At 54.3% G+C, this 18,216-nt stretch overlaps 1 protein-coding gene across 1 annotated transcript in view; it reads right to left on the reverse strand.

Annotated features, from left to right (window-relative positions):
* Positions 1–18,216, reverse strand: part of shmt2 (serine hydroxymethyltransferase 2 (mitochondrial)) — a 48,441-nt gene that overhangs the window by 19,306 nt on the left and 10,919 nt on the right. Inside the window, exons 2-6 of the mRNA XM_073071234.1 lie at positions 2,047–2,250; positions 1,433–1,512; positions 942–1,142; positions 634–715; positions 121–243 (exon numbers count right to left, since the gene is read on the reverse strand). Of these exons, the coding sequence (XP_072927335.1) occupies positions 121–243; positions 634–715; positions 942–1,142; positions 1,433–1,512; positions 2,047–2,250 (690 nt within the window). The remainder of the gene's footprint in view (positions 1–120; positions 244–633; positions 716–941; positions 1,143–1,432; positions 1,513–2,046; positions 2,251–18,216) is intronic.

Genomic DNA, 18,216 nt, shown 5'->3' on the forward strand with positions numbered 1-18,216 from the left:
CCCTCCCTGTGTCTGTGAAGCCCTCTCACCGCTACACCCCATCCCATCTCAGTGACCTCCCCCTCACCCCTACCTGTCACTGTGTCCCCTCCTGTGCTGGAACAGGCTGATGAGACATACCTGTCGGAAACGGCTGTAGTCGATGAGCCGTGAGTAGGCGCTGGTTCCAGCGATGATCAGTCGTGGACGGAAGAGGCGGGCGGTCAGGGCCAGCTGGTCGTAGTCGATCAGTCCGGTGGTGGGCTGTCGGAAGGAAGGAGGGGCAAGGTGAAAGTCACTGCCCTATGAGAGAAGGGAAGGACGGGAAGAGAGGGAGAGGAGAGGGGGAGAGAGGGGAATGGGAGGGGGAGAAAGGGGAAGGGGTGAAATGGTGTTGAGGGCATGGGAATTAGGGGTGGGGGGAGAGGAGCGAGGAGAGAGTGGAGAGGAGAGGGTAGGAGGCAATGGGGAGGGAGGAAGGGGAGCAATGTGAGTGAGGGAGGGAAAGGGGGTGCGGAGGGGGAGTGAAAGTGTGGGGAGGTTGGATGGGAGTAAGGGAGGCAAAGGTTTAGGAGGAAAGGGTGAGAAGAGGGCCAGGAGGGAGTGAGGGAGAGAGGGGAGAATGGTGGGTGATACAGGGGGACACACACTCACGTTCAGTTTGTATGGCATTGATTCAAAGTAGATGGATGTTGCTGAAATCCGCTTCACGTCAGACATGTAACCGTGTGTGAGACTGTAAGAGAAGGAGGAGGGGTCAGGAGCAAGAGAATGGAGTGAGAGTGAGAGAGAAAGGTAAGGAAAGAGACAGGGAGAGGGAGAGAAGGGTAAAATGGAGAGGGAAAGAGAGAGGCACACTCGGATAGAATAAGACGCACAAAAAGACAGAGAGTGAAGGTGGGAAGACTGAGGAGACAGCACAGGCCAGACACTGGTGAGATGGGGAAACAAGTGGCACTCACTGTCCCCCCTCAGGAAGATCCAGCCCCATAATCCGATCGTGTGGGCTCAGCACGGCGGTGTAGGCGGCGAAGTTGGCAGGAGATCCCGAGTAGGGCTGGACATTCACACCCCACAGGCTGGGGTCGAGGTGAAAGGCCTCCAGTGCCCGGCGCTGGCAAAGGCGTTCCACCTCATCGATGATTTCCGTCCCTCCATAGTACCTGTTGGGGAGGGGGTGGGGGGAAGAGAGGAGAGGAGAGAGGGGGAGGGGAGAGAGGGGAGAGAGAGAGAGAGAGTGAGTTGATGGGAGAGGGGTGAGGGGAGAGTGGGGTGGGGTGGGGAGAGAAGGAAACATATTAAAGAAAGGCACTGCCCATCCCAGAGTGCTCCCTCCTCACTGCCCCTCCCTCCTCAGACAGACAGTTAGGAGACTTGGGGGGAGGCATAGAACTGGCAAAGATCTGGTTAATTGGGGACCCTACCCAGATCACGTTACCAAAGATCCGCTCACCTCGTCCCTGGGTATCCTTCGGAATACTTGTTCTGGAGGCAGGAACCAAGGGCCTCGAGACAGGCTCGGCTGCAGAAATTCTGCAAGGCAAGGGAGAGGGGGTTAGAGAGTCTCAATGGAGGGGGATGTACTGGATGGGGGAGATGGAAGGGAGAAAGGGGAAAGAGAAGGGGAGGGGGAGGAGAGGGAGCGGAGAGAGAGAAAACAGAAAGAGTGTCATTGGCGGTGGGGGGTTAGGGGAACAGGGAGGAGGGAGCGAGTTAAGAGACGGAGGGGAGCAGGAGAGGGAGAGCGTAACGGAAAGAGAGGGTTCAGACAGAGAGCGCGCGATACAGAAAGGAGAAGATAAAGAGAGCAGAGAGGAGAGAAGGAGAAAGGGGTAAAATAAATGATGGCAAGAAAGATCAGGGAGAGGGGAGAGGGTGAAAGGGAGGTGAGAAAGGGAAGGAAAGTTGGCGATTTGGAAGGGAGGGATTGCGAGAGGTGGTGAGGCAGGAGAGACAGGAGGGGGAGAGATGGGGAAGTCGATGAGAAAGGGAAAGGGGGAGGGATGGAGGACAAAGAACTGCATGGGGGAGTAGCTGACACACACAGGTTCCTGTTCACTCCCTCACCTCAGAGGCGATCAATTCAAGCCCTCGGCACTGCCTGTCTTTCTCCTTCTGCATGAGTTTCCACAGCTCAGGGTCGCTGTCCGCCATTGACTCCTGACCCGTCCACTGCGAGGAATGGCAGCGCCCTGTCCCCACCGCGTTCTCATAGCGACCTGTGCGGACCCCTAAAACAACTGCCGCACTTTGAAAGGCATCCTTCACAGGCTAGAGGAGAAGCAGGAGAAGGGAGAGCAAGTGAGTGAGAGTGAGAGAGAGTGAAACACTGTGTGTGATGGGACAGTGTGGAGGGAAATTCACTCTGTGTCTGACCCTGGGAGTGTGTGATGGGACAGTGTGGAGGGAAATTCACTCTGTGTCTGACCCTGGGAGTGTGTGATGGGACAGTGTGGAGGGAGATTCACTCTGTGTCTGACCCTGGGAGTGTGTGATGGGACAGTGTGGAGGGAGATTCACTCTGTGTCTGACCCTGGGAGTGTGTGATGGGACAGTGTGGAGGGAGATTCACACTGTATCTGACCCTGGGAGTGTGTGATGGGACGGTGTGGAGGGAGATCCACTCTGTGTCTGACCCTGGGAGTGTGTGATGGGATGGTGTGGAGGGAGATCCACTCTGTGTCTGACCCTGGGAGTGTGTGATGGGATGGTGTGGAGGGAGATTCACTCTGTGTCTGACCCTGGGAGTGTGTGATGGGATGGTGTGGAGGGAGATTCACTCTGTGTCTGACCCTGGGAGTGTGTGATGGGACGGTGTGGAGGGAGTTTCAATCTGTGTCTGACCCTGGGACTGTGTGATGGGACAGTGTGGAGGGAGTTTCACTCTGTGTCTGACCCTGGGAGTGTGTGATGGGACGGTGTGGAGGGAGTTTCAATCTGTGTCTGACCCTGGGACTGTGTGATGGGACAGTGTGGAGGGAGTTTCACTCTGTGTCTGACCCTGGGACTGTGTGATGGGACGGTGTGGAGGGAGATTCACTCTGTGTCTGACCCTGGGAGTGTGTGATGGGACGGTGTGGAGGGAGATCCACTCTGTGTCTGACCCTGGGAGTGTGTGATGGAACAGTGTGGAGGGAGATTCACTCTGTGTCTGACCCTGAGAGTGTGTGATGGGACAGTGTGGAGGGAGATTCACTCTGTGTCTGACCCTGGGAGTGTGTGATGGGACAGTGTGGAGGGAGGTTGACTCTGTGTCTGACCCTGGGATTGTGTGATGGGACAGTGTGGAGGGAGATTCACTCTGTGTCTGACCCTGAGAGTGTGTGATGGGACGTTGTGGAGGGAGATCCACTCTGTGTCTGACCCTGGGAGTGTGTGATGGGATGGTGTGGAGGGAGATTCACTCTGTGTCTGACCCTGGGAGTGTGTGATGGGACAGTGTGGAGGGAGATTCACTCTGTGTCTGACCCTGAGAGTGTGTGATGGGACAGTGTGGAGGGAGTTTCACTCTGTGTCTGACCCTGGGACTGTGTGATGGGACAGTGTGGAGGGAGATTCACTCTGTGTCTGACCCTGGGAGTGTGTGATGGGACGGTGTGGAGGGAGATTCACTCTGTGTCTGACCCTGAGAGTGTGTGATGGGACAGTGTGGAGGGAGTTTCACTCTGTGTCTGACCTTGGGAGTGTGTGATGGGACAGTGTGGAGGGAGATTCACTCTCTGTCTGACCACGGGAGTGTGTGATGGGACGGTGTGGAGGGAGATTCACTCTGTGTCTGACCCTGGGAGTGTGTGATGGGACGGTGTGGAGGGAGATTCACACTGTGTCTGACCCCGGGAGTGTGTGATGGGACGGTGTGGAGGGAGATTCACTCTGTGTCTGACCCCTGGGAGTGTGTGATGGGACGGTGTGCAGGGAGATTCACTCTGTGTCTGACCCCTGGGAGTGTGTGATGGGACGGTGTGGAGGGAGATTCACTCTGTGTCTGACCCCTGGGAGTGTGTGATGGGACGGTGTGGAGGGACATTCACTCTCTGTCTGACCCCGAATTTTCAAAAGATACGTCAACACTATGGGGTGAGAGTGGGACAGTGGGATTAGTTTGGGGACTGATGAGGGCTGTGGGGAGAGAGTGGGACAGTGGGATTAGTTTGGGGACTGATGAGGGCTGTGGGGAGAGAGTGGGACAGTGGGATTAGTTTGGGGACTGACACAGGGCTGTGGGGAGAGAGTGGGACAGTGGGATTAGTTTGGGGACTGACACAGGGCTGTGGGGAGAGAGTGGGACAGTGGGATTACTTTGGGGACTGAAAGGGGACTGTGGGTAGAGAGTGGGACAGTGGGATTAGTTTGGGGACTGACACAGGGCTGTGGGGAGAGAGTGGGGCAGTGGGATTAGTTTGGAGACTGAAAGGGGACTGTGGGGAGAGAGTGGGGCAGTGGGATTAGTTTGGGGACTGATGAGGGCTGTGGGGAGAGAGTGGGACAGTGGGATTAGTTTGGGGACTGACACAGGGCTGTGGGGAGAGAGTGGGACAGTGGGATTAGTTTGGGGACTGACACAGGGCTGTGGGGAGAGAGTGGGACAGTGGGATTACTGTGGGGACTGACACAGGACTGTGGGGAGAGAGTGGGGACTGACACAGGACTGTGGGGAGAGAGTGGGACAGTGGGATTAGTTTGGGACTGACACAGGGCTGTGGGGAGAGAGTGAGAGTGCGATTAGTGTGGGGACTGACACAGGACTGTGGGGAGAGAGTGGAACAGTGGGATTAGTGTGGGGACTGACACAGGACTGTGGGGAGAGAGTGGGATTAGTGTGGGGACTGACAGAGGACTGTGGGGAGAGAGTGGGACGGTGGGATTAGTGTGGGGACTGACACAGGACTGTGGGGAGAGAGTGGGACGGTGGGATTAGTTTGGGGACTGATGAGGGCTGTGGGGAGAGAGTAGGACAGTGGGATTAGTTTGGGGACTGACACTGGGCTGTGGGGAGAGAGTGGGACTGTGGGATTAGTTTGGGGACTGATGAGGGCTGTGGGGAGAGAGTGGGACTGTGGGATTAGTTTGGGGACTGATGAGGGCTGTGGGGAGAGAGTAGGACAGTGGGATTAGTTTGGGGACTGACACTGGGCTGTGGGGAGAGAGCAGGGCAGTGGGATTAGTTTGGGGACTGACACAGGGCTGTGGGGAGAGAGTAGGACAGTGGGATTAGTTTGGGGACTGAAAGGGGACTGTGGGGAGAGAGTGGGACAGTGGGATTAGTTTGGGGACTGACACAGGACTGTGGGGAGAGAGTGCGACAGTGGGATTAGTCTGGGGACTGACACAGGGCTGTGGGGAGTGAGTGGGACAGTGGAATTAGTTTGGGGACTGATGAGGGCTGTGGGGAGAGAGTGGGACAGTGGGATTAGTTTGGGGACTGAAAGGGGACTGTGGGGAGAGAGTGGGACAGTGGGATTAGTTTGGGGACTGACACAGGGCTGTGGGGAGAGAGTGGGACAGTGGGATTAGTTTAGGGACTGACACAGGGCTGTGGGTAGAGAGCGGGACAGTGGGATTAGTTTGGGGACTGACACAGGGCTGTGGGGAGAGAGTGGGGCAGTGGGATTAGTTTGGGGACTGAAAGGGGACTGTGGGGAGAGAGTGGGGCAGTGGGATTAGTTTGGGGACTGAAAGGGGACTGTGGGGAGAGAGTGGGACAGTGGGATTAGTTTGGGGACTGACACAGGGCTGTGGGGAGAGAGTGGGACAGTGGGATTAGTTTGTGGACTGACACAGGGCTGTGGGGAGAGAGTGGGGCAGTGGGATTAGTTTGGGGACTGACACAGGGCTGTGGGGAGTGAGTGGGACAGTGGGATTAGTTTGGGGACTGACACAGGGCTGTGGGGAGAGTGTGGGACAGTGGGATTAGTTTGGGGACTGACACAGGGCTGTGGGGAGAGAGTGGGACAGTGGGATTAGTTTGGGGACTGACACAGGGCTGTGGGTAGAGAGCGGGACAGTGGGATTAGTTTGGGGACTGACACAGGGCTGTGGGGAGAGAGTGGGACAGTGGGATTAGTTTGGGGACTGACACAGGGCTGTGGGGAGAGAGTGGGACAGTGGGATTAGTTTAGGGACTGACACAGGGCTGTGGGTAGAGAGCGGGACAGTGGGATTAGTTTGGGGACTGACACAGGGCTGTGGGGAGAGAGTGGGGCAGTGGGATTAGTTTGGGGACTGAAAGGGGACTGTGGGGAGAGAGTGGGGCAGTGGGATTAGTTTGGGGACTGAAAGGGGACTGTGGGGAGAGAGTGGGACAGTGGGATTAGTTTGGGGACTGACACAGGGCTGTGGGGAGAGAGTGGGACAGTGGGATTAGTTTGGGGACTGACACAGGGCTGTGGGGAGTGAGTGGGACAGTGGGATTAGTTTGGGGACTGACACAGGGCTGTGGGGAGAGTGTGGGACAGTGGGATTAGTTTGGGGACTGACACAGGGCTGTGGGGAGAGAGTGGGACAGTGGGATTAGTTTGGGGACTGACACAGGGCTGTGGGTAGAGAGCGGGACAGTGGGATTAGTTTGGGGACTGACACAGGGCTGTGGGGAGAGAGTAGGACAGTGGGATTAGTTTGGGGACTGATGAGGGCTGTGGGGAGAGAGTGGGACAGTGGGATTAGTTTGGGGACTGATGAGGGCTGTGGGGAGAGAGTGGGACAGTGGGATTAGTTTGGGGACTGACACAGGGCTGTGGGGAGAGAGTGGGACAGTGGGATTAGTTTGGGGACTGACACAGGGCTGTGGGGAGAGAGTGGGACAGTGGGATTAGTTTGGGGACTGATGAGGGCTGTGGGGAGAGTGTGGGACAGTGGGATTAGTTTGGGGACTGACACAGGGCTGTGGGGAAAGAGTGGGACAGTGGGATTAGTTTGGGGACTGACACAGGGCTGTGGGGAAAGAGTGGGACAGTGGGATTAGTTTGGGACTGACACAGGACTGTGGGGAGAGAGTGGGACAGTGGGATTAGTTTGGGGACTGACACAGGGCTGTGGTAGAGAGCGGGACAGTGGGATTAGTTTGGGGACTGACACAGGGCTGTGGGTAGAGAGTGGGACAGTGGGATTAGTTTGGGGACTGACACAGGGCTGTGTGTAGAGAGTGGGACAGTGGGATTAGTTTGGGGACTGACACAGGGCTGTGGGGAGAGAGTGGGACAGTGGGATTAGTTTGGGGACTGACACAGGGCTGTGGGGAGAGAGTGGGACAGTGGGATTAGTTTGGGGACTGATGAGGGCTGTGGGGAAAGAGTGGACAGTGGGATTAGTTTGGGGACTGACACAGGACTGTGGGGAGAGAGTGGGACAGTGGGATTAGTTTAGGGACTGACACAGGGCTGTGGGTAGAGAGCGGGACAGTGGGATTAGTTTGGGGACTGACACAGGGCTGTGGGAGAGAGTGGGGCAGTGGGATTAGTTTGGGGACTGAAAGGGGACTGTGGGGAGAGAGTGGGACAGTGGGATTACTTTGGGGACTGAAAGGGGACTGTGGGGAGAGAGTGGGACAGTGGGATTACTTTGGGGACTGAAAGGGGACTGTGGGTAGAGAGTGGGACAGTGGGATTAGTTTGGGGACTGACACAGGGCTGTGGGGAGAGAGTGGGACAGTGGGATTAGTTTGGGGACTGACACAGGATGGTGGGGAGTGAGTGGCAAAGGACAACACAGAGAAGTACGCAGCAAACAGTATAATCTTGAGTGACAGGTACAGCAGACAGGAAGGAAAATTCTTCCTCCCTCTGTATGAGTGACCGAGGAGAGACTACTCTGCACCCCACTCACGTACTGCGTTCTGGCAAGGTCACCTCTCGGCAGGGGGACACTGACCTGCCAGATGCTAAGACAAGCCACGTGGGCTGTCAGCCTTCTCCTGTGGACAAACCAAGGTGACACGTTGCCTGAGATGGAGGGAGGGAGGAAGTCGACTGAGAGCACAGCTCGTTCTCCACCACATCACAACTCCTTCAGCCCTGCTCAAACCGGTGATTTCAACGTCCCCATTCAGTGTCCCCCTTAACCTCCCCCAACACCCGGTGATTTCCAACGTCCCCATTCAGTCTCCCCCTTAACCTCCCCAACACCCGGTGATTTCCAACGTCCCCATTCAGTGTCCCCCTTAACCTCCCCCAACACCTGTGATTTCCAACGTCCCCATTCGGTCTCCCCCTTAACCTCCCCAACACCCGGTGATTTCCAACGTCCCCATTCGGTCTCCCCCTTAACCTCCCCCAACACCCGGTGATTTCCAATGTCCCCATTCAGTGTCCCCCTTAACCTCCCCAACACCCGGTGATTTCCAACGTCCCCATTCAGTGTCCCCCTTAACCTCCCCAACACCCGGTGATTTCCAACGTCCCCATTCAGTGTCCCCCTTAACCTCCCCAACACCCGGTGATTTCCAACGTCCCCATTCAGTCTCCCCCTTAACCTCCCCAACACCCGGTGATTTCCAACGTCCCATTCAGTCTCCCCCTTAATCTCCCCAACACCCGGTGATTTCCAACGTCCCCATTCAGTGTCCCCCTTAACCTCCCCAACACCCGGTGATTTCCAACGTCCCCATTCAGTCTCCCCCTTAATCTCCCCAACACCCGGTGATTCCAACGTCCCCATTCAGTCTCCCCCTTAAGTGTTTGACTTCATTTGGGATTGTGCTCATCATGGTCATGATGGGTGAAAGACTTTATTGCTGAATTTTCTTTATTGCATGCATCAGCATTGTGTGGAAGGGTGGGAGGAGTTGGGAGATCACTGAGTATATCTGAGCAATCAGTTGACTGAGCTGTCAATCAAACAGGAGAAGACCAACTGGGTAATGTTCTACAGCGGCTAGAGTCCGAGGAAAGGGTTGAACAGGTGGAGTTCGAACTGCGACCACTGCTCCTCCCTCCACTGCATCTCTCCCCCAACCTGTCTCCATGCCCGTCTCCATCTCCCTTACATCCTTCCTCTGCTCCGTAACACTCAACAGTCCTCCCCATCTCTGTAACCCCTTTCCTCACCTCCCCTTCCATCTGATTCCCTCCCTCCCCTTCTCTATGACTCCCTCCTTCCTCACCTACATCCCTACCCCCACAGCCCACCATGCCTATCCTTCACAGCTACAATTTACTGTCACTCTCCCTTCCCCTCTGCGCACTTCTTCCCGACTCTACCCTTCTTCCCCCTCTCTATTCCTCTTTCCCTCTTCAGTTTTTCCCATCCCCTCCTTCCTTCCACTCGTCGCTCCTCCTCCATCACTTTTATCTGCTATTTCACCATCCCTCCTTCCTCACAGTTTTCTTTTTTCTTTCTCCCAGTCTCTATGCCTCAACTCCCCGCCTCTCCTTACTCTTCCCATCCTTTCTGCCTTTCCCATCCTCACCCTCCCTCTCTCTGCACTACCCCATCCCACTGTCCGCCCCTCTCTCACTCACCGACCTCACACTGTCACTGCAGCTGAGCTGTCCCTGAGCAGTGTCAGTGGCAGGTGCTGGGCGACTGGTGTTGACAGTAATTACCAGGGCGCACAGGCAGCCTTGTCTTTGAAGGTCGACCTCGCACGTCAGTTAACGCTACCTCACCCTCCCCAAGAAAGACGGGCACCAAGCAACTCCAACTGGGAATCAGAAGGTCATTCGTTTGCAGATCACAACGTGTCAGTTCAAACCTGGCACCTCAAATTCCTCTCTAGTCTGAGTGGCGCTAGTGGCTGTGATACGAGGCGGAAAGAGAGGGGGCAATGAGGAGACAGGACAGCAAGAACCCTCCCAGCTAAGAACACATGCCACACTTGCAATAAGTTTGCTGAAGCTGGCATCTTCCTGCAAACAAATAAAATGTTCCTCTTTTGTAGATTGCATTTAAAATATTTTATTTGTGGTAGTTTAAGGAGACTGAATGGGGGCGTTGGAAATCACCGGGTGTTGGGAAGGTTAAGGGGGAGACTGAATGGGGACGTTGGAAATCACCGGGTGTTGGGGAGGTTAAGGGGGAGACTGAATGGGGACGTTGGAAATCACCGGGTGTTGGGGAGGTTAAGGGGGACACTGAATGGGGACGTTGGAAATCACCGGGTGTTGGGGAGGTTAAGGGGGACACTGAATGGGGACGTTGGAAATCACCGGGTGTTGGGGAGGTTAAGGGGGAGACTGAATGGGGACGTTGGAAATCACCGGGTGTTGGGGAGGTTAAGGGGGACACTGAATGGGGACGTTGGAAATCACCGGGTGTTGGGGGGGTTAAGGGGGAAGACTGAATGGGGACGTTGGAAATCACCGGGTGTTGGGGAGGTTAAGGGGGACACTGAATGGGGACGTTGGAAATCACCGGGTGTTGGGGAGGTTAAGGGGGACACTGAATGGGGACGTTGGAAATCACCGGGTGTTGGGGAGGTTAAGGGGGACACTGAATGGGGACGTTGGAAATCACCGGGTGTTGGGGAGGTTAAGGGGGAGACTGAATGGGGACGTTGGAAATCACCGGGTGTTGGGGAGGTTAAGGGGGACACTGAATGGGGGCGTTGGAAATCACCGGGTGTTGGGGAGGTTAAGGGGGAGACTGAATGGGGACGTTGGAAATCACCGGGTGTTGGGGAGGTTAAGGGGGACACTGAATGGGGACGTTGGAAATCACCGGGTGTTGGGGTGGTTAAGGGGGAGACTGAATGGGGACGTTGGAAATCACCGGGTGTTGGGGAGGTTAAGGGGGACACTGAATGGGGACGTTGGAAATCACCGGGTGTTGGGGAGGTTAAGGGGGACACTGAATGGGGACGCTGGAAATCACCGGGTGTTGGGGAGCTTAAGGGGGAGACTGAATGGGACGTTGGAAATCACCGGGTGTTGGGGAGATTAAGGGGGAGACTGAATGGGGACGTTGGAAATCACCGGGTGTTGGGGAGGTTAAGGGGGACACTGAATGGGGACGTTGGAAATCACCGGGTGTTGGGGAGGTTAAGGGGAGACTGAATGGGGATGTTGGAAATCACCGGGTGTTGGGGAGGTTAAGGGGGAGACTGAATGGGGACGTTGGAAATCACCGGGTGTTGGGAGGTTAAGGGGGACACTGAATGGGGACGTTGGAAATCACCGGGTGTTGGGGGAGGTTAAGGGGGAGACTGAATGGGGACGTTGGAAATCACCGGGTGTTGGGGAGGTTAAGGGGGACACTGAATGGGGACGTTGGAAATCACCGGGTGTTGGGGAGGTTAAGGGGGACACTGAATGGGGACGTTGGAAATCACCGGGTGTTGGGGAGGTTAAGGGGGAGACTGAATGGGGACGTTGGAAATCACCGGGTGTTGGGGGAGGTTAAGGGGGACACTGAATGGGGACGTTGGAAATCACCGGGTGTTGGGGAGGTTAAGGGGGAGACTGAATGGGGATGTTGGAAATCACCGGGTGTTGGGAGGTTAAGGGGGAGACTGAATGGGGACGTTGGAAATCACCGGGTGTTGGGGAGGTTAAGGGGGACACTGAATGGGGACGTTGGAAATCACCGGGTGTTGGGGGAGGTTAAGGGGGAGACTGAATGGGACGTTGGAAATCACCGGGTGTTGGGGAGGTTAAGGGGGACACTGAATGGGGACGTTGGAAATCACCGGGTGTTGGGGAGGTTAAGGGGGACACTGAATGGGGACGTTGGAAATCACCGGGTGTTGGGGAGGTTAAGGGGGAGACTGAATGGGGACGTTGGAAATCACCGGGTGTTGGGGGAGGTTAAGGGGGACACTGAATGGGGACGTTGGAAATCACCGGGTGTTGGGGAGGTTAAGGGGGACACTGAATGGGGACGTTGGAAATCACCGGGTGTTGGGGAGGTTAAGGGGGACACTGAATGGGACGTTGGAAATCACCGGGTGTTGGGGAGGTTAAGGGGGAGACTGAATGGGGACGTTGGAAATCACCGGGTGTTGGGGAGGTTAAGGGGGACACTGAATGGGGACGTTGGAAATCACCGGGTGTTGGGGAGGTTAAGGGGGAGACTGAATGGGGACGTTGGAAATCACCGGGTGTTGGGGAGGTTAAGGGGGACACTGAATGGGGACGTTGGAAATCACCGGGTGTTGGGGAGGTTAAGGGGGAGACTGAATGGGGACATTGGAAATCACCGGGTGTTGGGGAGGTTAAGGGGACACTGAATGGGGACGTTGGAAATCACCGGGTGTTGGGGAGGTTAAGGGGGAGACTGAATGGGGACGTTGGAAATCACCGGGTGTTGGGGAGGTTAAGGGGGACACTGAATGGGGACGTTGGAAATCACCGGGTGTTGGAGAGGTTAAGGGGGACACTGAATGGGGACGTTGGAAATCACCGGGTGTTGGAGAGGTTAAGGGGGACACTGAATGGGACGTTGAAATCACCGGGTGTTGGAGAGGTTAAGGGGGGACACTGAATGGGGACGTTGGAAATCACCGGGTGTTGGGGGGGAGACTGAATGGGGACGTTGGAAATCACTGGGTATTGGGGAGGTTAAGGGGGACACTGAATGGGGACGTTGGAAATCACCGGGTGTTGGGGATGTTAAGGGGACACTGAATGGGGACGTTGGAAATCACCGGGTGTTGGGGAGGTTAAGGGGGACACGGAATGGGGACGTTGGAAATCACCGGGTGTTGGGGAGGTTAAGGGGGACACTGAATGGGGACGTTGGAAATCACCGGGTGTTGGGGAGGTTAAGGGGGAGACTGAATGGGGACGTTGGAAATCACCGGGTGTTGGGGAGGTTAAGGGGGAGACTGAATGGGGACGTTGGAAATCACCGGGTGTTGGGGAGGTTAAGGGGTCTCTGAATGGGGACGTTGGAAATCACCGGGTGTTGGGGAGGTTAAATGGGGACGTTGGAAATCACCGGGTGTTGGGGAGGTTAAGGGGGAGACTGAATGGGGACGTTGGAAATCACCGGGTGTTGGGGAGGTTAAGGGGGGAAACTGAATGGGGACGTTGGAAATCACCGGGTGTTGGGGAGGTTAAGGGGGACACTGAATGGGGACGTTGGAAATCACCGGGTGTTGGGGAGGTTAAGGGGGAGACTGAATGGGGACGTTGGAAATCACCGGGTGTTGGGGAGGTTAAGGGGGACACTGAATGGGGATGTTGGAAATCACTGGGTATTGGGGAGGTTAAGGGGGACACTGAATGGGGACGTTGGAAATCAACCGGGTGTTGGGGGAGTTTTAAGGGGGGAGACCGAATGGGGACGTTGGAAATCACCGGGTGTTGGGGAGGTTAAGGGGGAGACTGAATGGGGACGTTGGAAATCACCGGGTGTTGGGGAGGTTAAGGGGGGACACTGAATGGGGACGTTGGAAATCACCGGCTGTTGGGGAGGTTAAGGGGGAGACTGAATGGGGACGTTGGAAATCACCGGGTGTTGGGGAGGTTAAGGGGGACACTGAATGGGGACGTTGCAAATCACCGGGTGTTGGGGGAGGTTAAGGGGGACACTGAATGGGGACGTTGGAAATCACCGGGTGTTGGGGAGGTTAAGGGGGAGACTGAATGGGGACGTTGGAAATCAACCGGGTGTTGGGGAGGTTAAGGGGGGAGACTGAATGGGGACGTTGGAAATCACCGGGTGTTGGGGAGGTTAAGGGGGACACTGAATGGGGACGTTGGAAATCACCGGGTGTTGGGGGAGGTTAAGGGGGGACACTGAATGGGGACGTTGGAAATCACCGGGTGTTGGGGGAGGTTAAGGGGGACACTGAATGGGGACGTTGGAAATCACCGGGTGTTGGGGGAGGTTAAGGGGGACACTGAATGGGGACTTTGGAAATCACCGGGTGTTGGGGAGGTTAAGGGGGAGACCGAATGGGGACGTTGGAAATCACCGGGTGTTGGGGAGGTTAAGGGGGAGACTGAATGGGGACGTTGGAAATCACCGGGTGTTGGGGAGGTTAAGGGGGACACTGAATGGGGACGTTGGAAATCACCGGGTGTTGGGGTGGTTAAGGGGGACACTGAATGGGGACGTTGGAAATCACCGGGGTGTTGGGGAGGTTAAGGGGGACACTGAATGGGGACGTTGGAAATCACCGGGTGTTGGGGAGGTTAAGGGGGAGACTGAATGGGGACGCTGGAAATCACCGGGTGTTGGGGGGAGGTTAAGGGGGACACTGAATGGGGACGTTGGAAATCACCGGGTGTTGGGGAGGTTAAGGGGACACTGAATGGGACGCTGGAAATCACCGGGTGTTGGGGAGGTTAAGGGGGAGACTGAATGGGGGACGTTGGAAATCACCGGGTGTTGGGGAGGTTAAGGGGGACACTGAATGGGGACGTTGGAAATCACCGGGTGTTGGGGAGGTTAAGGGGGAGACCGAATGGGGACGTTGGAAATCACCGGGTGTTGGGGAGGTTAAGGGGGAGACCGAATGGGGACACTGCAAATCACTGGGTGTTTGGGGAGGATAAGGGGAATGGAGATATTGGGAATCACTGGGATGGTTAGTATTGTCTGGATAGATGGAGTGTTTCCGCATTTGCTCTGCATGTTTGCGGATGTTTGTGTCTTTGTTGGATAGAGGATGCGTGACAGAGTGGAGCTGATGATCTGTCAGGCTCCTGGGGTGTGTTGGGGGGGGTTAGGTCAGGCAGTGATTGGTGATGATGAGAGATGAACAGGGAGATTGCTATCAGCAGGCAGCACATATTTCCTCTGCAAACCTCTCAGCTAAATGGTGTTCTGGCTCCTGTCAGTGTGAGTGATCACTGGGTGAATCCATTGATTTGCCCGACAGTCTCTTCACTCTCCCTTGTTCCTCTCTCTCTCTCTCTCTCTCTCTCTCTCTCTGTGTAACTTTCTTTCTCCTTTTGTGTCTCCCTCCATATCTCTCTCTCTGTTTCTAAATGTCTTCTTCCCTTTCTCTCCCTCTTACCTGTCCCTTTTTCATTTCCCTCCCTCCCCTTTCCTTCTCCTTTTCCCTCTTTCTCTTCCTTTACTCTCTCCATCCCTCCTCTCTCAATCGTCTTGCTCACTCCTCTCTCTTCTCCTTTGCCCCCTCTCTCGTCCCCTTTTCTCTTCTCTTCTTTTTTTCCCTTCCTCCCTCACGCGGCATCTCCGTCATTTGTCTCTCATTCATCTTTCTCGCTGCTCCCCTTCTGTCTGCCATCTCTCTGTTCCTCCCGTTCCACTTCATGTCACTCTGTATGTCACTCATCTCTCACCCCCTGCTGTTTCTCTCTCTCTCTCCCCGCTTACTCCCTGCCCTCATTTCCCTCTCCCTCCTCATCCCTTCTCCTTTACTCTCTCTCCATTCCTCCTCGCTCGCTGTTCTCTCCCTCTCTCTTGTTTTTGCATGCCTCAGAGTTGGACTTTGGTGCATTGGGAGCCGTTGAGAGGTTTATTGGACTCACCCCTGGAACGGGGTAGGTTGTCTCACGTGGAATGGTCACACAGCGGGGACTTACGTACCTGGGATTTAGGGATGAGCGAGTGTGAAGGGATTGGAACATCTCTGAACCCCATGGGTCTTGACAGAACCTATCTAAACCTGAAAGCATGTACCAACAGGCTGAAGGACAGCTGCTACCCCGCTGTTAACACACTCTTGGAAGGACCTCTTGTACGTAAGATGGGAGCAGTCTCACAATCTACTTTTTTGGACTCCTTCCTCCCTCACTCCAAAGAGAAAGGCCCTAGCTCACTTAACCTATTCTCATAAGTCATGCTCTCTCATCCAGACAGCACCCTGTTAAATCTCCTCTTCACTCTCTCTAAAGCTTCCACATCCTTTCCTACAATGAGATGAACACAAATGTGGTCTAACCCGAGTTTTATGGAGCTGCAACATTACTTCACGGCTTGAACTCTATCTCCTAACGAAGCCCAACACTCCATCACCTTATGAACGTGAGCAGTACCTTTGAGTGATCTCTGGACATGGACCCCCAAGATCCGTCTGTTCCTACACACGGCTCAGAATCCCGCCAATAACCCTGTATTCTGCCTTTCAGGTTGCCCCTTCCAAAGTGAATCACTTCACACTTTTCTGGGTGAACTTCATCTGCCACTTCTCAGCCCAGCCCTGCATCCTATCAATGAATGTCCTATTGTAACTTACAACAACCTTTTATACTATCAACACCCACCACCAAAAAGTTCCACTAAGGTTCTAGCAGTATGTGTGGCGTAAATCTGATACTGAGAATCAAAATGGCTTCTTTGGTTTGTTAAGAGTAGGAATGCTTTTATGTCTGATAAGTGCTTTCTCTCGCAGTTGTTTAGCTTTAGACTTGCTGATATCGGGATTGTATTCATTTTTTAACCAATGGGGAATGTTATTTTGTCTTGTGGGTCTGGGAGCTTGGGGAGTTTTGTGGTCTTTTCAGGGGAGTCGGGAGGAAGACGCCGAGGAAGGTGGACGTGCGCTGCACTGCTCGGTCGACCCACCCGGGTGTGGTCCCAGGTGCGAGGACGTGGAGGTCGGAGGCAAGCGACGAGGGGTTGAATGGTTCGATGGTTGAGCTCCAACGGTGTGCACTAAACTGACTGAACTTTGATAAGTTGGTGGCCTTTTGCTTTATTTTCTTTTCCTTCATATATACTGTATTGCATAGTACTTTTAGTTTTAGTAAAATCTTTAAAGTGTATTCCATAACGGTATCTGGTGTGAGTTTGATATGGTGTGTGTGTGCGCGCGGCATAAACCTGATTCTCACAGCACCTGTGTGTACGGGAGGTGGGGGTTGGTGAGTGGCTGGATCTCCTTTTCCCCTAGACATATACCAGCCTGTTGGGTAAGCGTTACACGCACATCAGCCAGGTAAGACCATCCCTACTGTGAAGTGGTGGTGGAGGTTGCATCATGTCATGGGAATGCTTTCAGCAGCAGGGACTGGAAATCTGGTCAGGATTGATGGGAAATGCTGCTAAATACAGAGAGATCCTGGTAAAAACCTGTTGGCCTCTGTCAGAAAGCTTAAACTGGGGAGGAAGTTTGTCTTTCAGCAGGACAACGACCCAAATCACACTGCCAGAGCAACCATGGAGTGGCTTCAGATGAAGAAAATTGATGTCCTTGAGTGGCCAGAGTCCTGACCTTAACCCAGTCGAACATCTCTGGCAAGGTTGCTGTCCACTGCTGCTCCCCAACTAATCTGGCACAGCTTGAGGCAATTTCGCAAGGAGAAATGGGCAAATCTTGCTCCATCAAAGTTGTGCAAAGCTAACAGACATTTATCCAAAAAGATTACTGGCTGTAATAGCTGTGAGAGGTGGTTCAACCAAGTACTGAGCAAAGGGGTGATGAATACTTTTAAACTGCTGACATTTCAGTTTTGAATTTTTAGTTTTTCATGCTTTACAATTTTCCCTGTGTTTTTTCTGGCTCTACTGTGAAAAATGGAGCATGTGATGCACAAATAAAAATCCTCAGTTAAATTGATCAAAATCCTTGGTTGTAATACTCATTTATGTGATCAAAGGGTTGGGGGCTGAATACTTTTACAAGGCTCTGTATTTATTTTTGTAATCTATAGATTTTTACGTCTTTGCACTGAGCTGCTGTTGCAAAATAACAAATTTCACATCATATAAGTCAGTGATAATAAATCTGATTCTGATTCCCTACCCAGTTCACTTATAATCTTATGAACATCTACCAGCTCTCCCCTGAGCCTCTTTTGCTCCAGGGGAAAAGTCTCAGCCTGGCTGATTGCTCCTGTATCTAAAGTCTTCCAGTCTGGACATCTCCCTCTGTTCCCCCTCCAGCACAGTCACAAAAAAGAACACAGTTAGAACAAAAAAAAGGCTTTTCATTCCAGAACATCTGACATGATTTCCTTCTTCAAAGAATGGGGCATCCTTTCCACTACCATCGATGCTCCCCTCACCCACATCTCCTCTGTTTCCCACACATCTGCCCTAGTCCCATCTTCCCACAGCCATAACAGGGATAGAGTACCTACCATCCTACGAGCCTCCGCATCCAGCACATTATTCCCTGCAACTTCTGCCATCTTCAACAGGATCCACAAAGGCCATCTTTCCCTCCTTCCATACTCGGCCATCTGTAGGGATCGCTATCTATGTGACTCCATTTGTCCCTCCCTGCTGATCTCCCTCCTGGCAAGCAGCCCTGCTCACCTCCTCCCTCACCACCATTTAGGGCCCCAGTCAGTCCTTCCAGGTCAGGCAACACTTAACCTGCAAGTCTGTTGGGGTCGTCTTCTGTATCTGGTGCTGTTGGTGTGGCCTCCTCTACACTGCTGAGAC

The sequence above is a fragment of the Hemitrygon akajei genome, chromosome 18 (genome assembly GCF_048418815.1).
Source record: "Hemitrygon akajei chromosome 18, sHemAka1.3, whole genome shotgun sequence".
NCBI lineage: Eukaryota > Metazoa > Chordata > Chondrichthyes > Myliobatiformes > Dasyatidae > Hemitrygon > Hemitrygon akajei.